Source organism: Hemitrygon akajei, chromosome 7 (assembly GCF_048418815.1).
Source record: "Hemitrygon akajei chromosome 7, sHemAka1.3, whole genome shotgun sequence".
NCBI lineage: Eukaryota > Metazoa > Chordata > Chondrichthyes > Myliobatiformes > Dasyatidae > Hemitrygon > Hemitrygon akajei.
In genome coordinates this window covers 140,942,287-140,969,717 of record NC_133130.1, presented here as the reverse complement: position 1 = coordinate 140,969,717, position 27,431 = coordinate 140,942,287, and the positions used below count along the sequence as shown (strand labels likewise).

Sequence of the window (27,431 nt, the reverse complement as noted above, 5' to 3'; positions counted from 1 at the left end):
CCTCACACAGATGCTGCTTAACCTATTAAGTTCTTCCAGCAAATTATCATTGCTCCAGATTCCAGCATCTCCCATTTCACATCCCCACCCTGCTTCTATCCTTTACCCCACCTACTCCAACTGCCCATCACCCACATACTCCTCCCATTGTTCCCATTTGTCCACCACACCCTCTTAGTTGGTCCCATGCTGCACTTTCCTTTCAGATTCCATCATCTGCAGCCCTCCCATCTCCACTCCTCACAGCCTCCATCACTCTCTCCTCTCCCCCATCTGCCAGTCACCATTCCTCCTCTGGATCCACCTTTTGCTTACCAGCTCTTACCCCACGTTCTCCTTTACCATTTTATACTAAGCTACCTCCCCATCTTTAGTCCAGATGAAGGGTTTCAACCCAATTCACCGACTGTTCATTTCCCCCCATAGATGTTGCCTGACACGCTGACGACTTCTCGCAGTTTGGTTTGTTTTTTTTGCACCATGTTCCAGCGTCAGAAGACCGAAACAAAGACTGTTCCACGTATCTCACAAAGCTTGACCCATGCGCAGCCACTCTTCATTTCTTGATACCTGACCAAGTGTTTGCTCATGCAAAAATGTTACATTGTGCTTCAGCAACTTTCATCTTCCACTATAACCTTTGACGTGGCACCTCACATTTCCATCAACACCAACCAGCTTGCACCACTTACCCATCCAAAGGGCAACTTACAGACGCCAAGTAATCTACCAATATAATCGAAAAACAGAAAATGCTGGAAATACTCAGCAGGCCAGGCCTCACTGCAGAAGCTACACCACTTATGTTTTAGTTCAAAGACCCTTTTTCAGAGCTGGGAAAGGGACAATAGAAATTTAAAGTTGCAGAGAGGAGATGTCTCTGACAGAGTGAATAAACTTTAAACAAGGTTATCTGGTAAATGAAAGCAGAGTGAGAATGCAGACAAAAAAGCACTTACAACATCTGCAGTTCTTTTTTGATTTACAAGTCACTGTCTTATGGATATGGCAGTGTAGGTCAGTTACAGTAATGGAAAGACATGCTCTAAATGTAATGAGTGAAGCTACAATAACCACTGAGCTTGTGACTTCAAATACAACTAAAATATCAGAAGTGGTTTCTGTTGTAACACTGATTCTTGCCACAGAAGAATATTGAGCAACGCTGATCTGTTGCACGTTGGCTTCACTGTTGAACTTTGATAGGTTGGCACTACAATTTTAGTATGGCTGGCACTGTTTGGATGTAAATTTGTGTCTCTGGATTGTTAATTCTAATTTTAGGATTTAGGATTCACACAACATACCACCTTCATTTTGTCCCGTAGGTAATGCTAAGGTTTGAAAGTAAATTCACAGCTTTGCACAAACTTGGAACCAAGAATCAGGTTGTCAGGTCCAGAGAAGAGTTAGATAAATGAAGGGAATGAGACTATTGACAGGGCCAGAAAAGCACTTTATTGTTAGTAATGAAGATATCTGATTTAAAGCTCATCAATCACACTGCTGGTGTTGAACTCATACAACAACATGCTGGGTCAACCCATCCACGATCGCTCACAAGTAGGTTGCAGGAGAGAAAGCATTCTAATAATCAGAATAACTAGGGAGAGAGCTGGAAGAACAGGCGCAGGACTTGAAAACAATATTTAAAGAGAAGTTGCAGCATTTGGTGTGGGATGTATCTGGCACCAAACTCTGTGTCCAGGAGTACACTTGGTGCCTGGGGCCTCATCTCGATGTGGTAAAAGTTCAGTTATCCAGAACTTCACTAACCAAAGCTCCCCAGTAACTGGCACTTTAGAGGGAGCATCCGGGCTGACACTATGGCACTGAGAAGAGAGTGCTCAAGCATCCCTAGAGCTGGACATCACTTCTATCCATTTTCTTGCCTGCTAGCTAATATTGGTTGTCAAATCATTGAAAATGTGTTGGCAATTGAATTTCAGTTCCCCTAAACCTTTTAGTATTGATCACGTGAGAACACATTTAACTCTTGACTAATCATGATATTTGACAAACTAGCACTGTGTCCGCCCCCCCACACCCATGGATAGCAAATATCTTACTTGTTATGCATAACTTAATAGTGGGGGGTATCTTACATTATGCTACCTTTTCCCCATGTGATGAGATTATTCTGGGATTTAAGGGACATCCGAGTCCCGCTGGCTGGCTGGGTTACCAGGGAAAGCTAGAGGCAACCCTGCTGGAGTATTGCAAGGGTAAATGACCCTTCAACCTAATTTGCTGGTGTTTACTAAGTGTGGAGCAGAAGCGACCCCCTGAACACAGGTGCTGGGATTTAATGAGAGGCAATGACCCCAGAACCCAGCAGGGTGCAGTTGCCGAGCAACCCTGCCTAGCGCAGGCTGCACACAATCCAGGTTGGAAAGAGGCTAGGCAGCAGTGGTCACCTCTTTCTGAGGACCTCGGTGTTGTGCAGTTCCAGGGAAGATCCAGCTTCATGGAATAGATGAACCTGCCCGCCACACGTTCAAAGTCAGTAAAAATAAAAAATAGATTCTTTTTTTTAAAAAAAAGTCAGCAGTGTCAAAATGAAGGCACAAGCTCAAGCCCTGCGTGTGAGGCCTGTCCACTGGCTGAATGGATCCTCCTAAATGTCAGTCCGTTAGAAGCAGCGGGGATTGGAACTCCCGATCCTTCAGGCGTTCTTCCAGGCCCTGGAAAATAAAGTCAAACACAGCAGGTCACCACACACTTCTTCAGGAGGACTGACACCCACAGGATCAAACCTGGCCGCACAGAGGTGCAGACATGTAATAGGGAGATAAACCAGTTGTCCTTCACACCACTCCATGGGCAGGTACCATCTGGCCCCTGGCAACTCGTCTGCTCGGCAGAACACTAGTCAGGTGCACAAACTTATTCCCTCCAGTACTGTGACAAATCCCATTTACAGGCAGCCATTCAGCCTATCATGCTTGAATTGTCAGTACTTTGAAGAAGCTGCCTTAAGCCCTATCCTTTCTTTAAAACCCTGAAAGTTCCCCCTTCAAGGATTCATTAAATGCCATTGAATGTTGTGAGAAGATTATACTCTATCATGCTCAATATGGAAATTCCCTGGCACTCAATTTGTATGATTGAGTTGAACATCAGCCCAAAGCAGTGAGAATGTTTTCCTGGTCTTGTTGCAGAGAGGCTCGAGCTGCTTCATTCACTGAAGAGATGCCTTTGTGAAGGAAGAGAAAGAAACGTAACACAGCTGAAGATGGCTGTGTTTATGCCCTGAAGAACTTTGCACTGATGTTCTGAGGCTGTGATGGACAACCACCAGCCACAAACATCTTCCTTTGTAGAGATGGAGCAGTCAGCCCACCATGCCTGTGCTGACCATGCTAACCTAACTAATCCCATCTGCCTGCATCCTTCCATTGCCTGCCTGTTTATGTTTCAATGCCTCTTAAATGATGATGCTTTATCAGCTTCTACCACCACTCCTCCAGGCACATAGCACTATGTTAAAAATCTTCCCTTCCACATCTCTGATGTACAATCTGTGCCCTCTCGTGTTTGACACTTCCACCCTGGGGTAAAGACTCAGCCTCGTCTACACAATCCATACCTCTCAATTTCATGCACCTTTTGTAACTGTGCTCTCACCTTCAGGGATCCTTGTACATGTTTATCAAGATCCCTCTGTTCCCTCGTGAATCCCCAGGGCCCTGCTATTTATTGCATGTATCCTTCCCTTTTTCCTCCGCCCAAGATGCTTCACTTCACACTTATCGCGATTAAATTCCACTTGCCATCTCTCAGCCCATTTCACCCAATGATCTCATCCTGTAGCCTATCCTCCTATCGACAATGGCCACCAATTTATGTGGCTCTTAAACAGATTTCAAAAATTCCTCCCCCTCTGTTCCCTTTATTCTAACACATTCCCAATGGATATTCAGCTAACTGAAATCCTCCATGTTACTACCTGCAAATCACTGAAACGTCCCTGCACAATTGTCCTCCAGCTCCCTTTCCCTCTCCAGAGTCCGAAAGACTGCTCCAGAGTCCGAAAGACTGCCCCAGTGCATGGTGAGATCTTCTGCCCCACAGCCCCAGCCAGGTAGATTCTCCCCTTGGCCCCTCAAGGACCCCTCCCTTCCCGAGTTGTCATGGGCACTCCACCTTCTCATTTTTATTGGTAGATATTAAGCATCTGAATCTGACCATTTTAAAGCCGAGTTGTAACCACAGAATGTTCCCACGTGTGTCTGTAGCTCACCAACCTGCTTCACTATTCTTTTACACCCATTAGGAAGAGTCGGTGTACCCTGCAGTCCGTGCAGGATTGCTTCTATTGGAAATGGTTTCTCCTCCAACAACTCCCACTCCTCTGTGCACCTTAACCCTCTTTTCCTTTCCCGCTGCCGACCCTCCCCAAACACAAAGTGAGCCTTCCCAGAACCAGCCGGGCTCCCTGACTTTAACAGCAGCACTGTCCTTAGTTTAAGAGATTCTTTCTCTGCACTGTGTGGAACGTGCAGAGCTCCAACGTCTGGATCATTTCCCCCAGTGCCCATTGACGTTAGTTTTTACCAGGGCTCCTCAGTGTCACACTCAGTAAAATGCTGTCTTAGGGTCACACTCACTTCTGGAATTCAGCTGTTCATTCCGTGTATAGACCCAGGGTATAACGAACCTGGATTTGAATCGTCTTGGTAAACTCAAACTGAGCGTGAGTAAGTGTACTCGATTAAAAAAAAGAATTATGTCGGAATAAGTGATTTAGTTCTTTGATCCTGATTTGCAATTCATTAAGATCAAAGCTGATCTTCTGATTCATTACCATTTCTCAAAAGTTTCCACACATTCTGAATTATTGATTTCACACGATTCACCCCCCTCCCACCACCGATTTTGCACTGCTTTCTGGGTCTCTCAGTCTCTTGTCACACTGGCACTCTTCCCCCCCCCACCCCTCTCCCTCTAGTCTTTGCAATTCTCAAATTCGCTGGCACCATTTGTGGATTATAGTACAGGAACTGGCCTTTTGGCCCACAATGCTGTGCCAAACCAATTAAATTAGTAATCAAATGATAACTAAATTAATCTCTTCTGCCTACACGACATCCATATCCTTCTATTTTCCTCAAAAATCTCTTAAATGCCCCTAATGTTCCTGCCTCTACCACCACCCCAGACAGTGCATCCCAGGCACCCACCATTCTCTGTGTAAAAAAACTTGCCCCTCACATCTCATAAGTCCATAAGACAGGAGCAGAATCAGGCCATTCAGCCCATTGAGTTGTTCCCCATCCCATCATGGCTGATCCCAAATCCCACTTAACCCCATACACCTGCCTTCTCACCATATCATTTGATGCCCTGACCCATCAGGAAACGATCAACTTCTGCTGTAAATATAGCAGCAGACTTGGTCTCCACTGCAGTCTGTGACAGAGCATTCCACAGATTCACTACTCTCTGGCTAAAAAAATTGCTTCTGTTCTAAAATCCTGCAATTTTGAGGCCATGCCCTCTATTTCTGGATACCCCCACCATAGGAAACATTCTCTCCACATCCACCCTATCTAATCCTTTCAACATCTGGTAGTTCTCAAAGAGATTCCCATGCATTCTTCTAAATTCCGGGGTAATCTCATTTGAAGTCACCCCCTTTCATCTTAAATGCATGCCCTCTAAAATTGGACATTTCAACCCTGGGGGAAAGATAATGTCTACTCTATCTATGCTTTTCATAATCTTATAAGCCTCTACCAGATCTCCCATCAGCCTCCACTGCTCCAGAGAAAATAACCCAAGTTTGGCCAACCTCTCATGATAGCACATGCCCTCTGAATCAGGCAGCATCCTGGTAAACCTCTTCTGCACCCTCTCCAAAGCCTCAACATCCCTTCTATAAAGGGGTAAACAAACCTGTATGCAATACTGCACATGCAGCCAGTTTTATAAAGCTGCAACATAATTTCCTGACTTTTGAACTCAACGCCTTGACCAATAAAGGAAGCATGCCATAAGGCTTCGTAACCACCCTATGAAGCTGTGTAGCACCTTCAGGGAGCTATGAACTAGAACCCCAGGATTCCTCTGCTCATCAACACTGTTTAGAGACTTGCCCTCTTTACATTTGACCTACCAAGATGCAAGACTTCACATTTGGCCGGGTTAAACTCCATCTGCCATTTCTTTGCCCATAACTACAACTGATCTATAATTCTGTTGTATTCTTTGCCAATCGTCTATGCTATCCATAACACCATCAATCTTCGTATCATCTGCAAACTTACTAACCAACCCATCTACAGTTCCATCCAGATCATCACAAATAGCAGAGGTCCCAGTACAGATCCCTGTAGACACTAATCACAGGCCTCCAGCTAGAATAAGCCCATTTGACGACTAAGTCTGCCTTCCATGGGCAAGCCAGTTCTGAATCCAAATGGCCAATTCACAATGGATCCCGTGCAGCTTAATCTTCTGGATGAACCTCCCAAGAAAGTTCTTGTCAAATGCCTTACTAAAATTCATGTAGACAATGTCCAAGGCTCTATTTTCCATTAGTCACCCTCATCACCTCGTCAAAAAACTCAATCAAGTTAGTAAGACATGACTTTCCCTGCAGTAAGCCATGCTGGCTCTCCCCAATTAGGCTATAGTTTAACAAATGCTCAAAAATCCTATCTTTAAGAATTCTCTCCAGTAACTTCCCTACCACTGACATGAGACTCACTGCTCTATAGTTTCAGGGCTGTCCCTGGTTCCCTTCTTGAATAATGGAACAACATTAGCTACTCGCCAGTTCTTTGGACCTCACTGTGGCTAGAGAGGACACAAAGATATTGGTCAAGACCTCAGCAATCTCTGCCCTTGCCTCTCTCAATAACCTGGGCAATATCCTATCAGGCCCTAGGAATTTATCCACCTTAATGCCCTTTAAGAGACCCCACAATACCTCCTTCTTTACCTGCTCAACAGTGATCTCCCTATCCTCCACCTTCTCCTTTGTAAATACTGATGTGAAGTACTCATTAAGGACCTTACCCACATCCTCCACATCCCATTAAATGTTTCTCCCTTTACCCTTAAGTGGTTCTACCCTATTCCTAATTGCTCTTGATGTATGTATAGATAATCATCTACACAATTTAAATTTAATTGGGCACTTTCTTCAAATTAAAATTTGGAGGAAGTGCCAAAAGTTTTTTAAATTTTCACCTTTTCTTTTCACAAGGGGGCAGCACAGTGGCACAACTGGCAGACCTGTTACTTCACAGTCCCAGATTCAATCCTTACCTCAGCTGCTCCCAAATGTCTGTGGGTGGAGACCCATGTGGTCTCAACAAAAACTTCAAACTCCACAGCGATATGTGAATTTAGCTAGTTCTTGCTGTGACCAGACATCGTTGTAAATTGTCTATCTGTAGCCAGTAGTAGAATTTATTTTTTTTTAATTGACGTACAGCACAGAATAGTGCTTTCCTGCCCTTCGAGCCAGATGCCCAGCAGTCCCTGATCTAACCCCAGCCTAATCACAGGACAATTTACAATGACCAATTAACCTACCAACTGGTACTTCTTTGGACTGTGGGAGGAAACCGGAGCAGCCAGAGGAAACCCACGTGACCACGTGGAGAATGTACAAACTCCTTACAGGCAGTGGCAGGAATCGAACCCCAGTCACCTGCACTGTGAAGTGCTGTGCTAACCACTACTCTACTGTGCCACTCAATTCAGGGGGAGGGTGGCTGACGGGAATGTAATAATTTTTAATAATTAGGACTAATGTAGGAATGACATAAATGGGTGCTTGATGGTCAACACAGTCAGTGAGCCAAAAAGCCCATTTGCATGATGTCTCTCTCTATGGAATTATGATGTAGTGGCCATTACAGAGGCTTGGCTGGCACCAAGTCAGAAATGGATTCTCAATATTCCTGGATTTCAGTGCTTTAAAAGGGATAGAGAGGGGGGAAAAGGGGAGGAGGGGTGGCATTACTGGTCAGGGATACTATTACAGCTGCAGAAAGGGTGGGTAATGTAGCAGGATCCTCTTTTGAGTCAGTATGGGTGGAAGTCAGGAACAGGAAGGGAGCAGTTACTCTATTGGGAGTATTCTATAGGCCCCTGGTAGCAGCAGAGATACTGAGGAACAGATTAGGAGGCAGATTTTGGAAAGGTGCAAAAATAACAGGGTTGTTATCATGGGTGACTTTAACTTCCCTAATATTGATTGGCACCTGATTAGTTCCAATGGTTTAGTTGGGGCAGAGTTTGTTAAGTGTGGCCAGGACAGATTCCTGTCACAGTATGTTGATAGGTCGACTAGGGGGAATGCCATACTAGATCTAGTATTAGGTAACGAACCAGGTCAGGTCACAGATCTCTCAGTGGGTGAGCATCTGGGAGACAGTGATCACCGCTCCCAGGCCTTTAACATTATCATGGAAAAGGATAAAATCAGAGAGGACAGGAAAATTTTTAATTGGGGAAGGGCAAATTATAAGGCTATAAGGCTAGAACTTGCGGGTGTGAATCGGGATGATGTTATTGCAGGGAAATGTATTATGGACATGTGGTCATAGTTCAGGGATCTCTTGCAGGACATTAGGGATAAATTTGTCCTGGTGAGGAAGATAAAGAATGGTAGGGTGAAGGAACCATGGGTGACAAGTGAGGTGGAGAATCTAGTCAGGTGGAAGAAGGCAGCATACATGAGGGTTAGGAAACAAGGATCAGATGGGTCTATTGAGGAATATATGGTAGCAAGAAAGGAGCTTAAGAAGGGGCTGAGGAGAGCAAGAAGGGGGCATGAGAAGGCCTTGGAGAGTAGGGTAAAGGAAAACCCCAAGGCATTCTTCAATTATGTGAAGAACAAAAGGTTGACAGGGGTGAAGATAGGACCGATTAGAGATAAAGGTGGGAAGATGTGCCTGGAGGCTGTGGAAGTGAGCGAGGTCCTCAATGAATACTCTCTTCAGTATTCACCAATGAGAGGGAACTTGATGACAGTGAGGACAATTTGAGTGAGGTTGATGTTCTGGAGCATGTTGATATTAAGGGAGAGGAGGTGTTGGAGTTGTTAAAATACATTAGGATGGATAAGTTCCCAGGGCCCAATGGAATATTCCACAGGCTGTTCCACGAGGCAAGGGAAGAGAATGCTGAGCCTCTGGCTAGGATCTTTATGTCCTCGTTGTCCACAGGAATGGTATCGGAAGACTGGAGGGAGGCGAATGTTGTCCCCTTGTTCAAAAAAGATATTAGGGATAGTCCGGGTAATTATTGACCAGTGAGCCTTACGTCTGTGATGGGAAAGCTGTTGGAAAAGATTCTTAGAGATAGGATCTATAGGCATTTAGAGAATCATGGTCTGATCAGGGACAGTCAGCATGGCTTTGTGAAGGGCAGATCGTGTCTAACAAGCCTGATAGAGTTGAGGAGGTGACCAGGCATATAGATGAGGGTAGTGCAGTGGATGTGATCTACATGGATTTTAGTAAGGCATTTGACAAGGTACCAAAGTCAGAAGGCATGGGATCCAGGGAAGTTTGGCCAGGTGGATTCAGAATTGACTTGCCTGCAGAAAGCAGAGGGTCGTGGTGGAGGGAGTACATTCAGATTGGAGGGTTGTGACAAGTGGTGTCCCACAAGGATCAGTTCTGGGACCTCTACTTTTTGTGATTTTTTATTAATGACCTGGATGTGGGGGTAGAAGGGTGAGTTGGCAAGTTTGCAGACGACACAAAGGTTGGTGGTGTTGTGGATAGTGTAGAGGATTGTCGAAGATTGCAGGGAGACATTGATGGGATGCAGAAGTGGGTTGAGCAGTGGCAGATGGAGTTCAACCCGGAGAAGTGTGAGGTGGTACACTTTGGAAGGACAAACTCCAAGGCAGGATTAGCAAATGGCAGGATACTTGGTAGTGTGGAGGAGCAGAGGGATCTGGGGGTACATGTCCACAGATCCCTGAAAGTTGCCTCACAGGTTGATAGGGTAGTTAAGAAAGCTTATGGGGTGTTAGCTTTCATAAGTCAAGGGATAGAGTTTAAGAGTCGCGGGGTAATGATGCAGCTCTATAAAATTCTGGTTAGGCCACACTTGGAGAACTATGTCCAGTTCTGGTCGCCTCACTATAGGAAGGATGTGAAAACATTGGAAAAGGTACAGAGGAGATTTACCAGGATGCTGCCTGGTTTAGAGAGTATGCATTATGATCAGAGATTAAGAGAGCTAGGGCTTTACTCTCTGGAGAGGAGGATAATGAGGGGAGACATGATAGAGGTGTAGCGATGTACTACATACAGAGCTAGAAACGACACGCAGTCGGTAAGTCATTTTGAGACTAGTTTATTCAAACTTCGCGGTGCTGGCTTTTAATCCCTAGTTCCCGCCCTCTCCGGGCGGAAATGACATCAGAGGTGCATTACCAAAGTCTCTCCCCACACGCGGGCTATTTGTGAGCCGGTTCGCCTGCGCAGAAAGTGGGTCGCCACATAGGTATACAAAATATTAAGAGGGATAGAGTGGACAGCAGGTGCCTCTTCCCCAGGGCACCACTGCTCAATATAAGAAGACATGGCTTTAAGGTGAGGGGTGGAAAGTTCAAGGGGGATATTAGAGGAAGGGTTTTTACTCAGAGAGTGGTTAGTGCGTGGTATGCACTGCCTGAGTTTGTGGTGGAGGCAGATACACCAGTAAAATTTAAGAGACTACTAGACAGGTATATGGAGGAATTTAAGGTGGAGGGTTATATGGGAGGGAGGGTTTAAGGGTCAGCACAATATTGTGGGCTGAATGGCCTGTACTGTGCTGTATTGTTCTATGTTTTATGACTATCAAACTGGGTGGCTTTTAACACAATCCAGAAAAGACCCTTCAATATCATCTGCCTTCTCCAATATCTTTACAGCTACACTGCAATCCTTTTCAAATAATATTGTCAAAATATTTTTGTATGTGCCTGCTGAACGTACAAGTTCAGGATATGCAGAGGTCGAAGTTCTGAAGCACTAGTGGCCGCTCCTCTCACTGCAGGGAGCTCTGAGACTGACAGCCGCGTGAAGAGATCGCAGCACAGTTTGCGTGTCAGACAGGCCAAATCTGACAGACAAATTTTTAAAAGTTTGAGGTAACAAGGAACACACAGGGTGGGGTTTTGCCATTGATGCACTCTAGATGAATCTTAGTCATTTGACAAAGACAGCTCTAGGAGGCAGATTGTACAGAAAAATAAAAGCCCACAAGAGCCATAGATCCAAAATTTGCTGAGTGGGTGAGCTATAGGAGTTCTACAGAGCTCAGTGATGCTTTTGTGATGTATATTAACAACAATGCTCATTGTTATACTGAAACCTGTCTCTACTGGTCCTGTACCCATGTTATACACACAGACCCATCTCTATCAGTACTGTACATGTGTTATACAGACATACAATCCTGTGCAAAAGACTTTGATATATATTTAGCTCCGGTGCCCAAGACTTTTTCACAGTACTGTTGTAATTTTATGTATTACACCGTACTGCTGCTTCAAAAAAAACAAATTTCATGACATATGTGAGTGATGATAAATCTGATTCTGATATGGGTCTCTACTGTGGACTGAGAATAATCAATAAACCAATTGTTTGTAATCAAATGACCTTGCCTGGTGTCTCAGGCTGTGAGTGTCTGCCCACATGCCACCCCCCTGCCCCGGCACTCCTCTACCACTTGGCCCACACCCCTCCTACAGTACTCCACCCTCACCATTCCCAACATCTTTACTCCCGTCAGATTCACAAACTCACTCTCTGCTCCACAAATACAGTACTAAGCAAGAGTCGTAGGCACCCTTGGCTATGCATATACACCTAAGACCTCTGCACAGTACTTACAGACAACCCTGTCCCCACCAATACGGTACCCCAGTGTTATACAAATATGGATTTGTACCCATGTTATAGGCAGACCTGTCTCCATCAGTACGGTACCCACAAAGACTGACCTGACCCCAGAACTGTAGGTGTGTTATACCAGGACAGACTCCTGGGACTGGTCAATGATTAAGAAATGTGCACAAGCTCAGTACTGCCCGCGCTTCACAATGCTGGTGATGAAAACTGCAAGTTTTTTAACCTACCTCCCCTTCATAAGAGATAAGTGGTGAGATCTCACACACGACAGGGGGATCCTCCGTTTCCTGCAGCCTGCAGAGAACACAAGACTTTCAGCAAGAATGCCCCTCTGGGTTGAGTCACGTCTCAGATTTCCTCTCCAATTTGGTTCCGGTGACCCCTGCACCGATTCAGCACTGGAGGAGACTTTAAAAGTCAATTTGTTAAAGCCAGATTGGGGGTCACTGGGGTCAGGGATAGATCTGAACAAAGCCAGTACTCAATGCTGTGGAACAGGGAACATTTCAGCTCCCTTCCTCCGCTGTTCCAGGTTGCTGCTTCTGCCCGACCTGGCTGTGGCTCAGACGTGTCTGCTGCTCAGCTGCTGGGCAGACTGTCTGCATCTGCAGACTGACCTTGGACAGTTTCACCACTGGTCTGACCCAACCACCACACGCTCCCACAACACATCCAGCAAGGAGCTGGATTCACACCTACCCTCCTGGAGAGTTACGGTCAGAGCAGAACGGGTTCGAACTATTACTTTTAGTTTTCAGCTTCATTCTAAAATAGAACCACGGACAAGAAGAGAAGATGGTTTTATAATTTCTCATCCCACCCTGGCCAGATGTTGCTCTCATCTCTGCCCACTAGCCTAGATTGCTAGGCCCAGATCCCAACTTCTTGCTCAAACCCAGCCGATTCCTTGACCTAGACCCGGCCTCCTCCCCAAGCCAACCTGGAGCTACCGAGCCCAAGAGACAGGAGAAAATTCAACAACTTACTGGCTGAGAACAGGCACACGGTTGTTCTTGTTGTCCAGGAAGTGAGCGCCAGCTTGCACGGCCCAGCGATAGTGCTGCCACAGCAGAGCACGCCGGGCAGTAGAGGGCATGTCTTTGCCACCAGTGCTCTCCGCGTTCTTCAGAGGCGAGAACTCATCCTCCCTCAGCACCTCAAACACAGCAAATTTCCTGAGCAGAAACAGAAACAGGAAGACATCTTTAAAATAAGTAAGTAAGTGTGTGTGTGTGCGTGCGCGCAGGACTATGCAATTTACTGCGGCTATGTAGTGGGGGGCACTGGTTTACCCATAGTTCAGTTTAGACACAGAAGGCCAAAGTCTTTCCAGGTTTACTGAATCCGGTATTAATATAGTTGCCTCTACGGTCAAGAGTGCCCACGTTCTGTGCACAAGTCGGACCCTGAGCCTCCTGTTGCTTATTACTTTAATTTTCCATCACAATCTGAACTTTCTGTTGGGGCCTGCTGCACAAGCACAAAGAGGCCAGAAGTTTGAGAACAGTGTCTCATCTTTAATCTGGGCACAGTGGCAGCCTCCGTACTCAATACTGATTTCTGCAACATCAGGAATCTTACCGGTTACTTTTACTGTGTCATCCTTCTCCAACCTTGGCTGAGTTTTCTACTCTCCATTCGTACAGCCTGCATCCCACAGCACTTCACCTCCCTTCCCTTTCTTTGTATTACCCTAACTGCCCCGCTAATCACTGTACTCCAGCCCCAGCCTATTACAGACATCCCCTTTGGTTTTCCATCCTCTTCATCTCTCCCATACCTTCGCTGCAACTTAAAGCCAACCTTTTCAGATTTCCAGCATCTGTGAATATTTCCCCCCGATTTCCATTCTCTGCTTTCAAATCACAATACCCTCTCCCCCTCTGTAGACTGTTCTTTGATGTTCATAACCCCTGCTCTTTGGGATATTCTAATACCCACTGACCCAACCAGCTACAGCAGGAGGAGGAACAGGACTGCCACAGATCTGACCGTACCGTGAGTACGGCTGGAGAAGGGCAGGACAAAGCAGCTGCCGAGGTTTGACCACACAACTTACTTGGAAAACTGGAAAACATCAAAGACAAACTTCTCCATCTTAATGCCATTGGGCTTCTCTGGTTTCACGTAGTTTCCCTCCTCATCAACGTAGGGAATCTTCTTCACAGCCACATGAAGCTTCAGTTTTGGTTCGTACTCTCTGCAGGGAGTAACAGGAGAACATAACGAAGTTAATGCAGATTAGGAGGCAGAAGGGAAGGAGGAACTTAAAATCAAACTAAGAAGCCCATAGATTGACAACCCCCAGGACTCCAGTCCCAAGGATTCTAAGTGATTATCATCTTCTAAAAGTTCCTGGATTCTATAAATCCAACAAATTAGAAAACTACAAATGTAGCAGCACTTATCAAGCAAAGATGGACAGAAAACAGCTAACGCGCTGGAATATATCATTAATAAACTGCCCATCACGTCCCCACATCCTCTCCTCCTTCCCTTTCTCCTACAGTCCACTCTCCTCTCCTCCAAAGGTTCCTTCTTCTCTAGCCCTTTACCATTCCTACCCACCTGGCTTCACCTATCAGCCCCCCACCCCACCTTTTTATTCTGGCATCATCTCCCTTCCTCCTCATTCCTGAAGAAGGGTCTTGATCAAGAGCGTCAACTGCTTTTTCATTTCCATAGACGCTGCTGAGTCTCTCCAGCATTTTGTGTGTATTGCTTTGGATTTCCAGGACCTGCAGACGTTCTCGTGTTCATGATAGGACAATAAAGTTAGTATGGCTTCATGAGAGAGAAATCAGGTTGGACAAATTTCTTTCGGTTGCCCATGAGGGAACTTTCAGTTGTATTGGGATTTCCAGAGGACGCTCTTGGGGACAGCATAGGAATGGACCCCTCTGGCCCGTCTTATCCATGTCGACCATGGTGCCAGTTCACACTAACCACATTTGCTTACATTAGGCACATCTCCCTCTCTACATTCCTATCAAAGCACAGTGGATTCTGGTTAATTGGGACCAGTACATTTTGGCCCAATTCAGCGGCTGCTCCAACTAGCCAAAGTTTCATGGAAATAGGTAAAAAAGACAAACTACATTTAACTGAGTAACAAATTATGTATTTAAGTGAAATACAGAACACTGCCAATATTACTACTGTACTATAAAACTGGATATTCCTAATAGTTATTGGAGGAACTCCTACAGTGTACGCTGCCTTGTTCTTTTGATTGACTGTAACTGAACAAAATCAGTGCAGACACCTAGTGCGGATAAGACCTGATGAAGGGTCGACTGTTTACTCTTTTCCATAGATGCTGCCTGGCCTGCTGAGTTCCTCCAGAATTTTGTGTGTGATGCTTCAGCTAATGGACTGTTTTATTGCTTTTCTGCATGAAGTAGCATTATAAGTCACTGGTTTTTATTCAGCGTCGGACGGCTGAAATGAATAACAGAACACAAGCACGCACACTGACGCTATTTAAAAACAGCTTGCTTTAAGCATGGAGTAGTGTCTAACGGCCACACAAGTGCACGTGAATAACGCTAATTGGAGATTGTTCGGCAGCAATCTCCTGTCCCAGTTAAACAGCATCGTGTCCCAAACCAACAAAGGAAATCCAAGCTATTTTCTCGATTAGTTTTTGTTCTCCAAGAGCTAGTCCAAAAATGTGCCAGCCCAACGAACCAGAATCCACTGTATCCGTCAAGATGCATTTTAAACGTTGTGATAGAATCTGCCTCCATCACATCCTCTGGCAGCCCATCCTAGATATTCACCAGCCTTTGTGAAAAACCTGCCCATCAGATCTCCTTTCCATTTCTCCCCTCTCACATAGAGCTTAATGATCTTAAACAGATTCCCCTAACATAGGAAGAAGGCTTTCTATCCTATCTATGTCCCCCATTATTTTATGAACCTCTATAACACCACCCTTAAGCCTCCTACATTCCTTTGAGAATGGCCCCAGCCTTTTGAATCCCCCCTATAAACAATCCCTTCATTCCAGGCAACATCCTGGTGAATCTCCTCTGCATTCCCTGTTGCTACCACGTCCCTCCTGTAGTGAGGACACCAGAGCTGTACACAATAGACCAAGTACGGAATAACTAATCTTCTGTAGAACTCCAATATGACACCTAACTCTCATATTCAATGCCTCTGCCTACGAAGGAAAGCACATCAAATGCCTTTTGCACTGCCCTGTCCACTTCAGTTGCCACTTTTACGGAGCTAAGGATGAGCACTTCAAGGTCCCTCTGTCCACCAACACTCCTAATGTCCTGCCAGAATTTGATGTCCCAAAGTGCAGAATCTCACACTTGTCTGGATTAAATTCCATCAGTTACCTTCTGCCCAATTTTCTGCAGATCTATGTCCCTCTGTACCCCTTCACAAACCTTTTTGCTATCTATGGCCCACCAAATTTTGTGTCATTGGCAAACTTAATCAGACCCCCAAGTTATTTCTATACATTACAAACGACAGCGGTTTCAAAGATCAAGGTACATTTATTACCAAAGTATACACAGAATACTACATACAACCTTGAGATTTGTCTCCCAACAGGCAGCCACGATACAAGAAACCCAATAGAATCCATTAAAAAATGACTGTCAAGCACGCAATGAGCAGAAAATGACATTCAGAACTGAAGTTCACAAAAATGAGTCCACAACCACGAAGCCAGTCATCGCTGAAGCCGATTCAGAAGCTTATTAGTTGCAGGCCACAGCCTCAGTTCAAGCAGAGACAAATAAACCTTGCAGAGCAGCGAGCTGAACACCAGCCCATCCCTCGCCTGATCTGGCCAGGTGCTTATATTGCCCAAACCTCAGGTTGTTCCCCACTCTCGGGCCTAGGCCCTGCCCTACCACTTTGATAAGCTCTCAGGCCCAGGCCCCATGACCTCCATTTGGCCCGTACCCAACCTTTCCAATTCAGCCCGGTGCTTAAATCGATCAGCCTTGGGTCTTTCCTTGCTCTTGGGCCCAGGTCCCGCCGCCTTGACTTTGCATCACCTCCCCTCAGTTTTGCCTCTGAGTCCACTCCAGCTAAGGCCACACATTAGCTCATTTCCCTGCTCTTGTGCCGCCTCAATTTGGCTCATACACGCCAGGCCGTAACCATCTTGCACCTGCAGAAATGCCAGGTCATACAGACAGGTGGTTCAACAGCTCAGCGCCAAAAGGCAAATTACAAGCTACTGACTGCAGTGATTGTATCCAAGGAAAAGTGAGATTAATACAGTAACTTTTGTTTTGTTTGCTACCACAAGTTATTGCTGTACTTCACGAGTGCCACCTTAAACCAATCGCTGTGGTACAGCATCTGTTACAGAGTTCTCGACGGGAAAATAACCCTCTGCCTCCTATCAACAAGCTGATTTTTGATCCAGTTTGCTAATATGCATCTGATACTTGAGCCCTAACTTTCTGGTTATAGCTCACCAGGTGAAAAGTCACCAACCTGAAATATTAACTCTGCCTGAGCCATTGAATATTTCCAAAATTTTAGTTTGAATATTTAGAGGGGGGAAACCTCTAGCTAAGAGGATGTTTCTCCTTTGGAAATGAAATAGTGCTAGACAGCAGAGTTTCACAGTAAGGAGACACTGAACAGGCTCTTTGACCCACAACGTGTGTTCCATATTAATTCATCTATTCACACATGGTCTGTATCCCTCTATTCCGTTTGTTCATGTGTCTATAAAAATTCATCAAACTTAGCTATGGTATCTAATTCCACCACCTTCTTTGGTAACACGTTCCAGGCACATAACTTTCTCTGTGTAACAAAAATTGTCCTGTAAGTCTTGTTTGAACTCTTCCTCTCTCTGAGGTCACCTTCAACCTCTGACCTCTAGTACACATTTCCACCCTGAATAAAACTATCTATGCCTCTCATAATTTTAAATACTTCTATCGAGCTGCCCCTCAGCTTTTGACGCTCCACAGCAAACAATTCGACCTCTCCTTATAAGTAACACTCTCCAATCCCAATGAATCTATTCTGCACCCTCTCCAAAGCTTCCTTGGAACCTGACAACCAGAAGCATACACAAGACTCAAAACGTGGCCTAACTAAATGTTTGTACAGCCACAGCATGACACCCAAACTTTTAATCTCAGTGCCCTGCCTGACATAGGCAAGCATGCCACATGCCTTCCTTCTTCACCACTCTACCCACTCCTGAAGCCATTTTCAGGCATTTCCGAGGTCTCCCTGTATACCAATGGTCTGAAGGGTCCTGCTGTATCCTTTGACAATTTTCCTCACTTTTATCCACAACTCCCCTAATTTTCATGTTGACTGCAAATTTACTAATCAATCCAAACTACATTTTTACCTGAAACATTTATATATGACTGAGATTTTAGCCATGCAGAATACCATTGGTCACAGACCTCCAGCCAGAATAACACCCTCTGCCTTCTACAGCCAAATCCATTTTGAATCCAATTTACAAGGCTCCATGAATCCCATGCACCTTAATCTTCTGGATTAGACCCGGGACACTTTGAATGCTTGACCAAGGACGACGACTGCCCTACCCTCAAACATTTCATCACCTCAAAAACATCAATATCACATGCGTAACATGTGACCTTATTCTGGAACACTAAACAAATGGTTCTGCTGATACTTTGAAAAAGAACAAGTCTGCAGATTCAGATAATACAAACATAGAATGGGCAAGTGGAATGATAAGCAAAGGAAGCGTAACAACACGAGGAAATGACAAGTACCTGAACCTGGCTTAATACCAACCTTCAGCAAAGAAAGTGCAGCAGAGAAAGGAATCAGCTCGCTCACCCAGAGAGGTTACTGAGAAACTGCAGAGGAGAGTGAAAAGAAATACTTAAGAGGAGTTAGGTAAAAGTAAGAAGGTTTTAAAGCAGGACTAAGTCTGAAGACATTAGAGAAAGTTTCAAACACACAAGCATCCATTTGATCTGCTTCACATATCTTAAGCAGGTGATCGTCATGTCTCAAGGAGAGTGGACCAGGAAAGAAACAGCACAGCTTAGATCAGCACTTAGAGTGAGGAAAGGAAAATGGGATCCAGCTCATTTATTATTACAAAAGCACAGCAGTGAACTTTACACTGTACTTTATATTCCTTGCGTCTCCTGGCAAGATTTTATCTGTTGATGACATTGAGTTAAAGCAATACAGAGACAAAGTGTATCACGTTCACAGACCAATAAATTGGCATTCCTGATTAACGAGGACAAAGGTTAGGTTCACAGTCTTAGTTTGGTTGCAGCACAAAGGAAACCACTCAGTCAACGAGCTTGTAAGATCTTCGTGCAAGATTAATCCGATGTACTCTTTCACCCTCTCCTCGTAACCCTGTAAATTCTCATACCAGCCAACTTCCTTCTGAAAGCTACAACTATTCCCCAGGAATGATCAAGATCACAGTTGTGCCTGCTCATCACTGGCTATGTAGAAAAGTCTATGTTTGAAGCCCTCCCTGGTTGTCCTCCCCAACTTTTCCTCTGCTACATTGATAACTGCATTGGTGCTGGTTCCTGCACCCATGCTGAGCTCGTCAATTTTATCAACTTTGCCTCTTACTTCCACCCTGCCCTTAAATTCACTTGGCCCATCTCTGACACCTCCCTCTTCCTTCTCAGTCTCTCTATCTGCATTTCTGGAGACAAACTGGCCACTAACATCTTTTAAAACCTACTGATTCCAACAGTCATCTCGAGTATACCTCTTCCCACCCTACCTCCTATAAAATTGCTATTCTCTTTTCTCAGTTTCTTTGCCTCCGCCGCATCTGTTCCCAGGATGTGGCTTTCCATTCCAGGACAACAGAGGTGTCCTCCTCCTTCAAAGAATTGGGTTTTCCTCCCTCTACTATTGATGCAGCCCTCACCCGCATCTCCTCCAGTTCCCAAACATCCACGCTCACCCCATCCTCCTGCTGCCTTAATAGTGATAGAGTCCCTACCATCCCATTGGCCTCCACATCCAACATATTGTCCTACACAATTTCCGCCATCTACAACGGGATTCTACCACTAAACTTATCTTTACTTCCCCCTCCGCGTTCCACAGGGAACGCTGCCCCCTCGGATTCCCTTGTCCATTTGTCCCTCCCCACTAATCTCCCTCCAGTCACTTATCCCTGTCAGCGGCCTAAGTCCTACACCTCCTCCCTCACCTCCATTCAGAGCCCCAAACTGTCCTTCCAGGTGAGTCAACACTTCACCTGTGAATCTGCTGGGGTCATCCATTGTGTCCAGTACTCCTACACTGGTGAGAACCCATCGAAAACTGGGAGACCGCTTCATCAAGCACTGCCACAAGTGGGACTTCCTGGTGGGCAAACCTTTGAATTACTATTCCCATTCCCATTCAGACATGTTGGTCCACGTGCCACGATGAAACCAGCCTCAGCGCGCAGGAGCAACACTTTATATTCCGTCTGAGTACCCTCCAACCTGATGTCATGAATATCAATATCTCTTTCCAGTAGAACATTCCCCTCCCCATTCCCCACTGACCTTTTACCTCTTCTCGCTTGCCTGTTATTTCCCCCATCTCTCCTATCAGATTCCTTCCTCTCCAGCCCTCCACCTTTCCCACCCACCTGGCTTCACCCGTCACCCTCCAGCTGTCTTCCTCCTCGTCCCCCCATCTTTTTATTCTGGCATCCTCCCCCTTCCTTTTCAGTCGGGAAGAAGGGTCTCAGCCCATAACATTGACTGTTTATTCATTTCCATAGATGCTGTCTGGCCTGTTGAATTGCTCCACCATTTTGTGTGCATTGCTCTGGATTTCCAGCACTTGCAGAATCTTTACTCACATCACTTAATTGGAGGGAATACAAGATTGTGGTGGGTTCAGACAGAATTCAGAGTAGAAAGATGAACCAGAGCCACAGGAGGGAATCAGTGCCTTGATTAGATGTTAGGCAAAAGGTCTGACAACAGGCGATAACTGGGCCAAGAGAGATAGTGGTGGGAGTGTAGGGAACAGCAGGGATGGGGAAGGGGTTTGAGGGCAGAGGGCCACAGGAATGGGGGATCGGCTGGGGAAGCAAAAGTAACCCAAGGCGAGATGCTGGCTCAGGCGAGGCAGCAACAACCCGGTGAAGGGGTAGAGAGGGAGCAGGTGGAATGACGTCCTTGCCCATAAGGAAGCAGTGGCTGCCACCCTGCACAGAGACAGCTTCAGATATCAGGTAACCATGGCTTACTCTGTCACGGACTTGAGGAACTCCACAGTGAAGAAGTGGTTGCAGATGTTGCCAGCGTTGAAGGTGAGTTGGCCGTCAGCGTTCCTCCTCTCCACTGTCTCCTGGCTCACCTCGCTGTACTCCACAACCTGGTAGATGCCGTTCACTCGACACACCACACCCACCGGCTCAGTGGGGTACGCCTTACCAACCGCCTGGGGATAAACACAGCCACGGCGTGAGGGACACGGAGGGACAACCATCCTTCCCTCTTCCGCAAAGAGAAAGCTGGCCACGAACACGGTCCATCTTTAAGTTCTGAGCCCATCAACGTTCACCCATGCCCACAGCGGCTTCAACACCTGAGGGAAGCCTTTGCCTGATAATATGTTAGGAAAGCGCACACCATTTGGACACAGTGCAAAACAAATCTAATTGTGGGTACCCAGATGGAGTAGACTGCAGCTGCCCAGCCCAATACAAGAGAGACACCACCCCCAACACAGCACTGGGGGGGAGGGTGCGTGGATGTCCAGACCACAGCTGGTGGAGACCGTCTTGGTCAGCGGAGTCACTGGTTGGGGAGGGAGGGGAGGAGTTGGGTTGGGTGAGGGGAATGATATACAGACACTGGTGGTGAGCAAAGGGAGGCTTTTACAATGGGGTGTGGGCTGGTGACTGGAGGGGTGCTTAGTAGGTCATTATAGGTGGGATTAGGCTGTGGGAGGAGTGGTGGAGCTGGAGAGAGGTGGGCAGTGAGCTTGCTGATCACCCCCCTGCCCCACTCCCTGCCTCTGCAGGATGGCAAACCTCTGCCCGACTCTCTCAGGAGCGGGGAGCTTGGGCCGGTGAACTCACCTTCGCCCCGCAGTCTGCATCCCGCTCGACACAGAAACCGATGAAGGTGGGGTCCGCCATCTTCACCAAGATGTTGTCCACACAGTATACGTGAACGAATCGGACCCCTCGCTGGTCCATGTCCTCCAGGATCTTGTAGTCCGTCAGAGCACGGTACAGGCCGCCGTTTCCATCTACAATACAGCAAGCACAGGATCCGGTCAGCGAGGACACCCAGAAACATCCTCAGCCCCAGTTCCTGGCCTCACACTGCCCTTCCATGTCCCTCAGCAACTTGCTGCTCCTCCCCGTCTCTCGCAGGATCCGATAACTCTCCCCACAGGTCTTCATTCCTCCTGCCAAGCGGCTGATTTAAAGTGAAAGTGAGTCCTCGGTAACAACACCATATCACACCCATTCTTCACCCCCACTCTGTGGGCCAAACCCACGTCGAGATCATTTCACAAGGTGACGTCCAGGAACCTCAGTTGTGGGAAGGGGTCTGTAGACACTGAGGGATTCACTACCTTGCTTCTCTGCAAAGTGTTCAGAGCCCATCAAACAACGGCTTCCATTTATCCAGCCAGTGCCATGGACACCTGCTACCAAGCACTCAGTACCCTCCAGGGCTGGAGAAAGAGGCACAGAAGGCAGGGACTGAATTTTATTCAACGTCGAACCCATGCCACACATGGCCTTGGAGGGCACATGCTGACTGATAAAATCTTCTAGACGCGGTCAAAGAATTCTGCTCGTTTTGTTGGACTTCCCGCCATGTTACCTTTTACCTCAGAGATAAGCCACCTGGAGTCAAACTCCAGTAATTTGGCAGCCACGGGATGTCGCTGGTGGTTTTCCAGACTTCCAATTGTTCCTGAGGGCCTCCGTTGGTCAGAGTCGACCATGGCTATTGCGTCCTAGATGTCCAGGTATGCGAGCCTGGGCAGTACGATATGGAGAGCGAGCTGTTGCCCACATAGCAAGCTCCCCCTCTCAACGCATCTGATGAACCCAAAGGAACGGCAGAGACGGATAGAGTCTGGCACCAGCAGCGTCACAGGAGTTACACTGACCTCGACGTAGGACTGCCTTAGGGACTCCAGCTCCAGATTTTTTCCTCGGGGTTTACTCCCAAAGCCTTTTCCATGAGTGGGTACAGGTGCAAGGCAGCTGAAGTTTGAGATCAGAGTTTTCCTTCTCCTCGATGAAGAGGATGAGGCTGAGGAGCCCCATCCACCCAAAGACACTGGTTTTAAGGCATCAGTAGCCCGCCTGTCAGTAGAAACGGTTCCACTGGGCTTAGTAGCTAAGCCACATGTAAAGGCCAGGAGCTGGACTTGGTTGCCAGAGGCTATCCAAGGTGCATGCCATTGTTCCTAATGTTAATATATAGTAACATACAAGAGAAGCCCAGTGAGGTTAAAGGGAATGTGATTGAGAGAAGCAGATGAGCCACCTGCCAATGAATAGTATGTTATCAATTTTACTGCAGTTGCTCTTCCATCTCCTAAGGCATGTTGGAAGGCCGTGTAAACTCACAGCAAAATCTTGATCCTCCAGTCAACCTACATGGCCTAACTTAGTGAACCTGCCAAAGCATTATCCCTCATTATATCTGCCCCACAGTCCCACCGGACGCAGGCATTCCCACCTACGTTTCATTGTCGCAGTCCCGATTACGGCAGCAGGAAATGACCTCGGACACAGGAGCACTCAGGAAATCAGAACCCAGCTTCAGTCTGCCGATGATCATGGTACGTGCATTGGACGCTCAGAGTAAACCAGCTCGGAGTTCACCAACCTGGAGCCCTGGCAATCTGACCCTTCCCTTCCAAGATGATCTTCCCGTCAAATCCAACAGCCGGCAGCATCCTCTGCTCAAACATGACCACGTCGGACTGAGGCAGGCTGAAGTACTGGTTCTGAGCAAAGAACTTCTCTGTGGGTTCCAGCGTGAACTCACTGGTCATGATGTACCTTCGGAACAAAAACAGTGATGCCATCAACAGCTGTTATCTGTAAAGCAATGCACAAAGCATGAGTAAACACTATAAACTGGTGTTGGAAACGAGAGATGATAACAAGTTCCACAGGTATCTCCAGCCCTATCACACACACGCTCACCCAGGTCTCCACACTCCTGACATGCTATGGCTGGAATCCACACACACAAACCATACCATAACTGGTATCCAGTCACACACTCGGGCCAACTTTGCGGTAACTGATGTCCAGACATACAAAGACAATACTGCATCATATCATCAGGGGGCGGTGCCCTCTTGTCCAGACAGCCTGGAGTAAACAACCCTTTGGAGACCGATCGGAGAACCGGGATCTCACCAAGGTAGCGTGCATTTGCCGCCCAGCCTCTCCTCGGCCAGCTGCTTTACTTTGCGAATTCGTTCAGCCTGGACTTGGTAAAGTGTCTTCCTGCTTGGCAGCCCAACGTCATACATGCCCTTCGGATACGGGACACCTAACCGGGTACCTTGCCCACCAGCCAACAGCAGCACGGCTACATGACCTTTGGCAATCTCCTGAAAACCTAGAGCACAAGGTCAAAGTATGAAGCGGCAGATGAAAACAAAATCACAGAGGCAACCCCTCTTCTCCCAGCTTCCTAATGCTCCTGGCTCTGCTGGTTGTACATACCTAAACCTCCCAGCATGTTATACGCAGAACAGATTCTTACAGCATCAGATCCCGTTGGCCCACCAGAGACCCATTTACTGTAATCCAATCCTCTCCACACAGTTCCTTCAAACTCACCACTCCTCTCCCCCACCGCTAGAATCTAACACTCGCGCAGAAACCGGTGAAGAGCCAATAAACCAACTATCTCTGGGATGTAAAAGGAAACTACAGCACTTTGAGGAGATCCATATAGTCAGAACAAACTCCACACGGAGAGGACCGGGGGTCAGGAGTGAACCTGTGTTGCTGGCACTACAAAGCAGCATCACAACCAGCTTCAGTCCCCTGTCACTTAAATTCCCAATCCCACTCCAACCTACCAGTCTGTGGCCCTCTGTATTGCCAAGCTAGGGCCCACGGCAAGCTTAAGGAACATCCGGCGGGCAGGTTGCAACCTCCTGAACTCTATAATTTGATTTCTCAGTCTGTGGCTGTTGACTACCTGTAGTATTAGCTCAGCTTGTTTTATCCCCACCCTCTCTGGGAGTGGAGTACATGTCTGGCCTGACCTGTGGGCCTCATCCCCCTTTTCCACATTTCACAACTCCCACGGTCTCCGACCAGATAACCGGGTTCACGGCTTATTCCCATCGCAACATTCCATCGATTTTTTTTTTTTACGCAGCTAGGTAGACCAACTGTCGTGAGCAGGAGATTTTCACACAGCCTGAAGACCGCACGGCACTTCAATACTAACACTGTATTAAAGAGAGTTCAAACTGCATGGCAACAAAACCTACGAGCACGGGAGCATTTCGGTCACCGTGCGGCCGTACACCCGCGCAGCTCAGAGGGGACAGAGCCCCTGCGGCCACTTCCGTTTTGTCCTAATGCTTCTGGCTCCACTGGCTGCATGTAACTAAACTTCCCAGCGTGGTGTACCCAGAAGTGGCAAGGAAAGTCAACAGGAAACAGCACCATTTCAGCATGTTACACAGAATGTCAGAGACACTCCCTCTCCCCCCAACACCCCCTGAAACTTTCCTAACTTTTTCCTCAGACGTTCGCTTTCCAGCTCTTCTCGCAAACGTGACCCGGGAACATTTTGTTCATATTTTAGATCTGCAGCACACTTCGGATTTTCAGCTCTACCAGCAGTGCTCCAACCCCATCCCCCACCACACACACACTTGTGCATGGAAATATCAAGGTAGCAGCACATGAAATGGGAGTGGGCCCCTCAGGGTTCAATAAAGGAATGTTTAAACACAAATTTATAAAGTAATTTTTAAGAAGTCTGATTTTATTAGTAATTGGGGATCTATTATCGGACCAGAGAAGGTGGAAGAGGACAGTACTAAATAACAAAATCTTTCGGTCTATCTGCTCTCTCACTGAGTGTTTGATCCCATTACAGCCCCTCAGTGAATGAAACAGCCTGTACCCAGACAACACTGAGCCACAGGCTAACACAGTACACAAGATGCAAGGTCATCAGCAAGAGAGCTGAAACCACACGATTCTCGGCAGCCCATGCTGGAGAACGGCGTGCTGACTAGGCACACAGGTCGTGGTCTGGTGTTGGCTTAGGCATCCTGCCACGTCAGGCAGACAGAGGTTCTGTGTAACATGCTGGAATGGTGTAGCTTCCTGTTGACTTTCCCAGTCACGAGAGAATCACAGGATGAACAACTGCAGCCCACGGGTGAGTGGAGCAAACCACGTCACAGGGCAGGTCACAGTAACACACAGATCGATCCAGCCCACAGCCCAACTCTGTCACACTGGCTACGCCCACCCAGGGCTCAGATTCATCAGCCCCTACCATCCACCATCAATACCCCAACATCTATCACTACACCTGAGCCCTGATCACACTCCCTATCCTCTCCCATCCCTCTCCTTCCCCCTTCACCCCTCCATCTCCCACCCACCCCAGACCACCGCCTTTCCCCCATCCCCCTCCCAACCCCCCCCCCCCCGGACCACATCTCTCCCCCCATCTCCCTCCCACCACCTCTTCACCCCCCATCCTCCCAAACCATCTCCTTCCCCCCCATCCCCCTCACAACCCCCTGGACTACCTCCCTCCCCCAATCCCCCTTGGACCACCTCCTTCCCCCACGCCACCCCCCCCCCCCCCCGACCACCTCTTCCCCCTCCCAACCCACCAGACCATCTCCCTCCCCATCCCCCTCTGGCCACCTCTTTCCCCCCCAACCTCCCCAGACCACCTCCTTCCCCCATCCCCCTCCCAACCCCCAGACCACCTCCTTCCCCATCCCATTCCTACCCCCCCAGACCACCTCCTTCCTCCCCATCCCCTCACATGTCCCCTCCCACCCCAGACCCCTTTCCCCATCCCCTCGGATCTCCTTGTCCCATCCCCTCCCACCCCTCGGATCTCCCTCCCTCTACATGCTCTCCCAGAAGCCGAGAGCCACTCCCCAGCACCCTCTCGCACACCCCCGAAGGCATCATCCCAGCAGCTCCATGCTGCCCCACATCGGACACACTCTTTACCGCGATCCCGCCACCTCCGCAGGGTCTCGGCGTCCGTTCGGCACACGCCGCCCACCACCTCCTCGGGCAGCGGCTCCATCGGACCGGGCAGCGGCGCTTGGCCAGCGGGCCGGGGCCGGACGGCCGCCTCGCAGTGAGCCCGCAGCTCGGCCGGTTCCTGCTGTTCCACCGAGGCCACCAGCGCCCTGCGCTCGGCATCCGACAACTGCGGCCAAAACCTCAGCACCTCCGGCTGCCCGGCCTCGGCCAGCCGCCGCTGCGCCTCCTCAAACATCGCAGCTCCGGAGAAAGAGTCACGGCAGCACCGAGGAGCTGCTGTCAGCCGACCCGGCGGAGTAGGCGGGGCTGGAGGACAGGGG

The 27,431-nt window shown here is 47.7% G+C and overlaps 1 protein-coding gene across 1 annotated transcript; it reads right to left on the bottom strand.

Moving 5' to 3' along the window:
* Positions 1-1,435: 1,435 nt before the first annotated feature.
* On the bottom strand, positions 1,436-27,431 carry LOC140730988 (UDP-N-acetylhexosamine pyrophosphorylase-like protein 1). Its single transcript, XM_073052133.1, has 9 exons — positions 27,073-27,431; positions 24,256-24,460; positions 23,714-23,889; positions 21,934-22,106; positions 21,097-21,290; positions 13,936-14,076; positions 12,863-13,051; positions 12,104-12,170; positions 1,436-2,684 (listed from the first exon to the last, which is right to left on the bottom strand). The coding sequence occupies exons 1-9, from the start codon at positions 27,344-27,346 to the stop codon at positions 2,625-2,627; spliced, it is 1,479 nt and encodes a 492-aa protein (XP_072908234.1). The 5' UTR covers positions 27,347-27,431; the 3' UTR covers positions 1,436-2,624.

What these genes read in the sequence shown, in the direction of transcription:
- LOC140730988 (XM_073052133.1), bottom strand. Translation starts at nt 27,346, where the DNA reads ATGTTTGAGGAGGCGCAGCGGCGGCTGGCCGAGGCCGGGCAGCCGGAG. An exon ending in TTCCTCAAGTCCGTGACAGA is followed by an intron (nt 14,077 to 21,096) that starts GTAAGCCATGGT and finishes TACTCCCTGCAG; the next exon opens with AGAGTACGAACCAAAACTGA. An exon ending in GATGTTTTCCAGTTTTCCAA is followed by an intron (nt 13,052 to 13,935) that starts GTAAGTTGTGTG and finishes GTTTCTGCTCAG; the next exon opens with GAAATTTGCTGTGTTTGAGG.